Below are 8,662 nucleotides of genomic sequence, written 5' to 3'. Positions count from 1 at the left end.
TGAGTAACTTATTCCTGAGTATGTCTCCCCAGACAGAATCAGGTAAGGAGTAAATGGTCTCCTACAGTCCTTTTCCCATTTCAGTTATCATACTTGCCCTTGTGCAGTAATAATATATTCCAGGAAAAATGTTTCTCAGAAACTACAGTACCACTCCAGGGAATGTAACTTCTTTCTCTTAGAAAGAAAAAACTTATCTTCTCCTCCCTTCTTTTCTTTTTCCTCTTTTTATATTTTTCTTCTCCTCTCTCTGCTCCTCCTCTTTTTCTCCCAACTTGGATTAGGAGTTGCTCCCATTCTATTAACATTTTGTTTTAATTTGGATGATAGTTATTTAAACTAACACATCTAAACAAATATTACCTAATATAACCCTTCTACCTGTGAAGCAGAAAATATTGAACTCCTGTCACTGGTAATAGCTTTGTAGTGAATTGTTTTCTAATGATTATAACTTCTAGTAACTCCTGGTAGCCTTATGCCTACTTATTTAATGTTGTATTCAGAGAGCTTTGATTTTTTTCCTGTATAACTTATTTAATTGGTGTAATGAAACGGTACCAGACCTGCTATTAAACAGAAAACAGAGCTCCTGGAAGAGGAGTTTAGTTTTTACAGAATTCTCTTCAGATTTGAGTTACATATGTTTTTCCTAGCTCATTAACCTCAGATCTTCATCATATATGTATCTAAGAAAGCAATGCCTTTTGGCTGCTAGGCAACACAGTGCATTCTTTAAGGCTGTACCTTTCCTAATGATACAGAAGTTATCAATATTGAGGCTTTAATATGTATGATTTAGCTGTTGGAGAGCACTGCCTGGGACTGTGGTAGTACAGATGGATTTTCTAGTGATTATTTACTGCAGAGGTCTGAAATAACTTTAACATATACATCCATTCATTTCCCATATCTTTCAGGTGGAATGATAGATCAACAAGACTGAGTACTGTAGAAAGCTGCAGAAGGAAGACAGTTGTTGTTCATCTGGTGATAAAAGATAAGCTGTCCTCAGCAAGGAAGAGTTTTCAGTTCTATATTCTGACCTAAATCCAAATTGTGCCAGGTGTATGATACCTGCTAAATTTAGATGAACTTGTACTAACCTCTTTGGGTTAGTTTCTTTATGGACATACCTGGGAAGAGGTAGTTTGATATTTGAATTTTACAAGTGAAGGGATATATCAGGTCTCTAATTGAAACTGTTTTATGTTGTTCAGTCTCTGTGCCTCCATGGGAGAAAAAGTAGGCTCTTCCTCTTCAGGAGGCTGCTTCTTCGACATCACCTATCCAGGTGATTACGAAGTAGCAGTGTGACTCTTTCTGTAGTTGAATTCCCTAGCCTCAAATTCTCACGTGCATTACACAGCCTGTCTCAGCTCTTTTTGTACCAACATGATAAAGAGAATTTGTCTGACCTTGTACATACAGACTCCAGGAGGAGTGCTCTCATGAGTTGTAGAAGTGCAGGTTCTGCACATTTTAGATGTTTTCAAATGTAAATAGTTGGCCTGTAATTGATCATAAATCAAGGTGGCAGACCTAACAGATAAAACAGGACCTGACTTCTGACAAACCCTCTTCTTTTGCAATATAAAGTTCATCTAGGCTTATATTTGTTCTCTTTGCATGGAATAGCTAGGAGACAGTGCATCTAATAATAAATCCTATTGTGTTTGTGCCATAATGTAGTGAAAGTAAGTTCTGGCTGAGAAGGAGGTACTGTTAGGAGGGGATTCCCGTATTCAATAAATGTTTTATTTGTGCTGAAACCTGAGTGAGTCATACATGGGGAATATGGGAAGGGGATTTTTTAAAATATAATTACAATATGCTAAATCATTTTGGAACAGTCAGGTTGGCAATTTGAAGGAAAAAAAAAAGGAGAAAAGGAAAAGCAGGATGACACTGTTCTTTTTGATCCTTTAGTGTTTGGGGTTTTAATCAGAGTAATTTGCAGGTTTAATTATTTTTGCAGATCATCTTATCTGAGCACTACCGTAAGTGCGTTTAATGAATTGAACCATTCCGGTATTGCTTTAGATAAACAGCCTTAGTGAGATTGGATTGGCAAAAGGAGAAGCAGCGCTTTTAGACTTGTCACTTTAAACTGTGCTCATTGCTGTGCTGCAGGGTGGGGGCGGCAGAACCTCTTGAGCATCAAAAGGAAATGAAATGTACCTCTGAAGTGACAAGTAACTAAGGCTCTTGCCTGTAAAAAGAAAGTATTATAAGAGAGTTTCTGTTTGAATGGGCTTTGCCATTCAGAGCCTTGTCATTTCTCAGAAGATGGTTTCTAAACACAGTGTCCTGGGTTTTTTTGTTGTTTTTGTATGTGTAGATCAGCCTCTATGCTCACACATGTTCACTTATTTTATCTGCCACATTAAAAAGCTCCAGGCACCTATTCTCATTCCCATGCTATTCCTGCTAATCAGCAGCTGGATATGGCAAAGGGGTTTAGGGAAACTGTGGCAGTGTATGTGGAACTTCTGACATGTCAGAAGTTACATCAGATTCCTGCACCTGAAAGCCTAGTAAAAGGTCCACAGTGTTACTTATGCATGTAAGGACTCCAGAGTTGTGAGTTGTCTCCAGTGAAGACCAGTGACAGCTCCAAGACAGAAAAATGCATTATGAATTCTCAGTTCATTTGCCATTCCCAGTTCTTCATAAATATATGAAGAAATATATATAGATTGAGTTTCAGCTCTCTCAAACAAGTACTGTCTTACCAAAGACCTGTATATCATGTCTGAGAGTAATTTAATTTGGAAAGAGTATTGTTACTACAGACCAGTTCTAAAAGTAATTTTAAAAAGTTTATAGAAGCACAGAATGCTTTCTAATAACAAAAGTAAGATCAAAAACACTTTAAGTGAATATCTAGGACAGGAGTTTCTACAGTAAATGGATTGTGTTTGCAACAGAAGTGATTGAAATTGGTATTAGTTTGAAAGCTTGTTGAAAATGAAAGTTGCTGTGTAGATGTGTTAGAATCAAGAAACTGGTAAGGCAAGAAAAGAGTAAGGCTGCGTAGTTGCAGGATTTCTGGTGCATGGTAAGGTTTGGGTTTTTTTTTTTTTTTCTTCTTAACAAGTTGAAAATCTGCTGAATAATTCATGAAGAGTGGAAGGGCTGAATCTTCCTGGAATGATATACAGTGTACGTAGTGTGGCACAGGAGAAACTGCAAAGCTTTGTATCAGTTGCTGTCGTTTCTGCTGCTGATTGCAAGGTGCTGCTGCTTTTGGCATTTTCACAGCTACAAAATCCTCAATCCTGCTGCTATCTGCTAACAGCTATTTGTGTCCTATGGACCCACTTTCATGAGCTACAGTCTGTAGGATCTCTTGCTAGCTACCTGCCCTGGACACTGCTGTTCGCTGGATCTTTATTGCTACCTGCATTTTCTGGACCTAGCAGCTCATTCGACTGAAACCTGCCTTAGAGTCAGTCAGCTACACCTTCTCCCTTGCGTTTGGTGGGGGGCTTCTGCTGCAGGATCTTCTGACCCAGGTGAGAATGGGATTTACAGGGAGAAGTCAAAACTGAGCCGCATTCAGCGAGATGCCCAACGCCTCTTCCTGGAGCGCTAGCTCGCCGCTGCTGCTGCTCTGGGAGGACTCCTCCGGGACCCGCATCCTCCTGTCACTGCTCTACGCGGCGTTAGCTATCTCAGGGACCTTATCCAATGTGATGGTCATCTACTTGGTCTTCTCCTTCAAGAAGCTGCAGACGACCAGCAACGCCTTCATCGTGAACGGCTGCGCCGCCGACCTGAGCGTCTGCGCCCTGTGGATGCCCCAGGAGGCCGTGCTGGGGCTGCTGCCCGCCAACTCCTCTTCCCTGCGCTCGGCGGAGTACCGGCTGCTCCGGGGGGGACTCCTGGGCCTCGGCCTCACCGTCTCCCTGGCCTCCCACCTGCTGGTGGCCTTCAACAGGTACGTGCTCATCACCAAGCTGCCCAGCGTCTACCAGGCCCTCTACCAGCGGAGGCACACGGGCTGCATGATCGGGCTCTCCTGGGTGCTGGCGCTGCTCCTGCTCCCGCTGCTGCCCGGCCTCTGGGCCCCGGCCGCCGCCCAGCAGCCGCCGCCGGGCCGGCACTCGGACGGCGGCCCGCGCTACACCGCCCTGCTGCTGGCCCTGGCCGTGCTCAGCCAGACGGCGCTGCTGCTCCACTGCTACCTGGGCATCGTGCGGCGGGTGCGCGGCAGCGCCAAGCGCGTCAGCGTCCTCAACTTCCACCTGCTGCACCAGCTGCCCTTCCCCGCCGCGCCGCCGCCGCCGCGCCGCGCCCAGCGCCGCCTCAGCAGCGTCTCCGTCCTGCTGCTCTGCTGCGTCTTCCTGCTGGGCACGCAGCCCCTGGTGTGGGTCAGCCTGCTGGGCTTCTTCCTCCCGCCCGCGCCGCCCGCGCTGCAGGCCGCCAGCTGGCTGCTGCTCTGCGCCCTCTCGGCCCTCAACCCGCTGCTCTACACCTGGCGCAGCGAGGAGTTCCGCCGGGCGGCGCGCGCCGTGCTGCCCCGCGCCGAGCCCGCCGCCGCCCCGCGCCCCGCCGCCAGCGCGCCGCCCTGCCCGCAGCTGCCGCGGCGCCGCGGCGCGGCGGGCGGCGCCGCCAGCGCGCCCCGCTGAGCGGCGCCCCGCGCCCCGGCGCTGCTGCCGCGGCTGCCGGCTGGCGGCGCGCGCGGGCCCGCGGCGGGCGGGAGGGGCCGCGTCCGCCTCGCGCCGCTTCCCGCCTCGCGCCGCTTCCCGCCTCGGCGGCGCCTGAGGCAGCGCGAGATGGCGGCGGCGGCGGCGCCTCGGCCTCGGCCTCGGCCTCGCGGGGCCCGGGCTTCCCTCCCGACGGAGGCCCCTTCCCGCCGTGCCTCTGCCGCCGCACCTGCGCCGCGAGCAGCCGAGACACAGGGCTGAGAAACCTGGCGTGACGGGTAAATACTGCAACCGCTCTTGTTTTGCAGATTTCAGTATAAGACTGAAAGGCACCTGAACACCTCTCTGAGGCTTAGTGCAAGCTTGTCTTCATGTAACATCTGTGATTCTTTCAGCATCTCTTATTTTGAAATAAGTTCCCTGAAACGCAAGGTTCACTTGTGAAGGAGGCGTGAACGTCCCATTCCGCCAATAAAAAAACAAAACATCCCTCCAAACAAACCAAAAAACCCCCAAGCCCCCCACAAGGAACTGTTTATTTTTCCCCACCTTTATTATCCCTGTGCTCCTTGCAAGACCCTCCTTGAACTTGCCCCTTGGACAAACTTCTGGGTGATGCTACCTGAGGAAACTGTTACAGACAAATAACCCTCACCTCCCAGCCCCCCTTTTAGTAGTCTGGTTTGGGGGTGTGGGCTGGTTCTGTTTTTTTTTTTTTTTTTTTTTTTTGAAAGCTCTCTAAATAAAACACACTTTGTCAAAGGGCCTCTGTCTACAGCAATGAACTAAGTGAAAAACAATGCAATATGGAGACTGCTGTTCTCCATCTAACCTTATCATCTGTTCAATTACCAGTTTATGGTGTTTCTATTAAACGCATTATTGTTAAAGTGGGATTTCACAGCCTCTGCTAAATATAAAATGACAGATTCTCTGTAGCATTTGGAAAGGCAACAACTCCTCCCACTCAGAGCGGTGAGAGAAGTGGAGCTGCTCCCTGGTGAGTACTGCAGCCTCAGTATTTCTTTCTTTTAAATTCTTTGCTTCCTTCTTCATCACTTGACCACTTACTTCCTCTTTTGTGATAGAGCTGATGCTGTTCTGGTGGTGGTGGTGCCTAGCACTGTCTGCCTTCTGTTATCAAAAGACTGGAAGAAGCTACTCCTGCCCTAAATTCATGGGCCCTGCTCATTAGAACAATCAGTGCAGTAACATTTAAATCTAATCAGTTTGAGAACAAGAATGGTGATATAGGAGCATAGAAATTTGTTGTGTTGGGTGACCAGAATTACTACAACTTTAGCAGCTTTCACTGTGATATTAGAGTGGCAAGACAGTGACAAGAAAGAAACAGATACGTCTTCCTCCACAAGGAGTAAAACATGAGGCTATATGGCTGTATTTTATAATGTTCCATGCTTTGCTTACTTTACCTGAGGTGAGTTAAGTTTCAGCAGAAATTGCTTTAAGAGGAAAGGAGGGCTTTCATTTTTTTTTTCCTGAGCCTAAAACCTGTTGGGCAGCTATGCTCTATTTGAAATCCCTGTACCACTGTTTTATTTTTCTAAGGGACAAAGTCACAATCATCATAGAAAAAAAATCTACCTGAAGTCAGAATTCAACAAAGACAAGGAGGCAGGGCTTCAAAGTGAAAATAAAACAAACATCCCTCCACTCCCTATTTTGGCAGAGACAAACAAAGGGAAAACAGCTTTAATCACTTATGAGGACCTGTAGAAAAGTAGAAGTTGTTTCCTAGAGTCTGATGCTTACGGATCTTTTCTTCCTGTGTATCACAGAGACAGTGTACCACCTGAGTGGCAGCATCAGGAAGATCAGGAGGACTAGCAAGGTAACACAAACTCAGAAGATTTGCAAGATTTATTTTATCTACACTATGCACTTATCTTGGAGGCTGGAGGATCCTCCTTATAATCTCACATCCTAATCACAGTGACTGTATTTTTGCTAGCCTTGTGGTGCAAATGGAGAAGAACTATTCCAGCCACCCACTACTCCGGCTATACCGATTCTGGAAAATATTCAGGATTACTGCCAAAATAAAGCTAAATAAAGCTACCTGGGGCTAAGATCTCATCCTACTATCAAGTAATCTTTGGGCCTGAACCCACCAAATGATGAGCATCACCACTTCTCACATATCTTAAGGAACTAAAGACATTTGGTAAACCACAGTACTTGGACCCGTAAGCAAAAGATCAAATATTTAAAATAATAAATTAGACTAAATACCTTATTCTTCTGCTATGAAATATGATAATCTGGAATTAAAGCAATAACCTGTTTCAGAGTTCAATATCCGAACATCAGATAACTGGAACTTTTGGATTTAGTTCCTTATAGAAGAGCATGCAAGTTAAATCTGAAATGCCTGTATTTTATATGGAAAGTGTTTTAAATGCAAATATGTATAAAAATGCTATTGCATACAAAATTTCAGTCAGCTATCCTTATGCTATGCATTAATTCCAGAGAACAGCTGGAAATCTTCTGGAAAGTTTGATGCAATTACATCTGACTGTATATTTTTGACTATTTTTATATACTCAGGTGACTTAAGAATAGCATTACACAGAAAAGGAATTTTAAAGTAATTAAGAAAGGATAATTATCTCAAGTTCAGATCTCAGTCTCTGGGATATTACTGTTCAGAAAAGTCCTGTAGGCCTTGTTCTTCAGCCATATTCTTTATATTTCCACAGTATAAATAGTCTATGGTAAATGATAATGAAAGCTTGGTCTAACTCAGCTTCTGTTGGTTCTGTGTTACCAGCACCTCTTGAATGAGAAAATTATCTGGTTCTCAGTTTTTTGCATCTCTGCTGTACTTTGTGCAGCTCATTCAAATGTGCCCACTGCAATTTGGTGGTGACTTCTCTTCATTACGAACTTCTATTGTGTTCAGACAACCGATTTGCAGATGCAGGGCTTATGTTCCCAATTGTCCTTTAAAATGTTTCAACCAACCAATCCTTCAAGAGGCGTAAATGAAGATGGTGGGAAATGCCATCAGCGATTCAAGCAAAGTTCTCCTTCGCTCTGACACTCTGCCAAGTAAGTTGCTTTGAGCATGGCTCACAACTTCCCTTCTAACAATGGTTGGTCAGTTGGCTTCAAATGTATTAGATGACAGGTTCAGTCTCATCAAAACATTGACTTTCTCTGTACTATAGCAGATTAGTCACATTATTCATGTCTAATAGGTGCCTACTCCCTTGCTATTTTCTCAGGGTTTCTGGAAAAGAGCAGCTAGGAGTCAGCAATAGGCTAAATGAATTATAGTAGCTACCAATATGGCTTAAAAACATCCATTTGGTACCACAGCCTACATAAAGCTGCCTGTAGTTCAGCCACTCAATTTGTGGTTTGCCCCTGCAGAAATACAATCTTTCTCTATTGGATCTGCTCTTTTGAGATAAAACCGTGATGCATCAGTCTAGTACCCTAAGGCAGAAATTACAGTTGTTTGTGAAATAGCTTAAAGAGCATGTTTGTGAAATTAAAGTTTAGATAAAAACTTTTGAAGTTATCCTTAATATAAGGTAGTGGTAAAGAGCCACTGAGCACCTTTGTGAAATCAGTTAACTGTAATATGTATCTTCACCAAAACCGGACAATCATTGTCCAAAGAAAAGGCACAGTAAAAGTGTACAAGCAGCAAAATGAGGCTGCTGGGAAAGCATGATGAGAGGAGACAAAGGTGTCGGGACAGGAGCACTAACAGTGTGATGCTGAGAAGCACCACAGAGAGAGAAGTCTAGAAGTCAAAAGTCACCTAGGATAATATGAAATAAACCATATCAAGTTATTTGACTCCGTGTGTGCTAGGAAGCTAGATTCTGTACTTTTCTTAATAAGTAAGGCTACATAACTATATTCTTAATTTCTTTCAACAAAGCATTCCACATGCCAGCAACTTTTTATTAACTTCTTGAGTCAAAAAGGCTAACAGTATGAATTGCATCAGCATACTTATGGAGACTACTTTC

General features: G+C 44.4%; 1 protein-coding gene across 1 annotated transcript; it reads left to right on the top strand.

Moving 5' to 3' along the window:
- The first annotated feature begins 3,569 nt into the window (after positions 1-3,569).
- On the top strand, positions 3,570-4,634 carry GPR88 (G protein-coupled receptor 88). The gene has a single exon (XM_062581822.1). It carries the CDS (start codon positions 3,570-3,572, stop codon positions 4,632-4,634), a length of 1,065 nt encoding a protein of 354 aa, XP_062437806.1.
- Positions 4,635-8,662: the final 4,028 nt, after the last annotated feature.

This window comes from Rhea pennata, chromosome 8 (genome assembly GCF_028389875.1).
Source record: "Rhea pennata isolate bPtePen1 chromosome 8, bPtePen1.pri, whole genome shotgun sequence".
NCBI lineage: Eukaryota > Metazoa > Chordata > Aves > Rheiformes > Rheidae > Rhea > Rhea pennata.
The sequence above is the reverse complement of the archived record's forward strand: the minus strand, read 5'-3'. Positions and strand labels throughout refer to the sequence as shown.

Coding starts and splice junctions, on each gene's coding strand:
- GPR88 (XM_062581822.1), top strand. CDS start 3,570: ATGCCCAACGCCTCTTCCTGGAGCGCTAGCTCGCCGCTGCTGCTGCTC.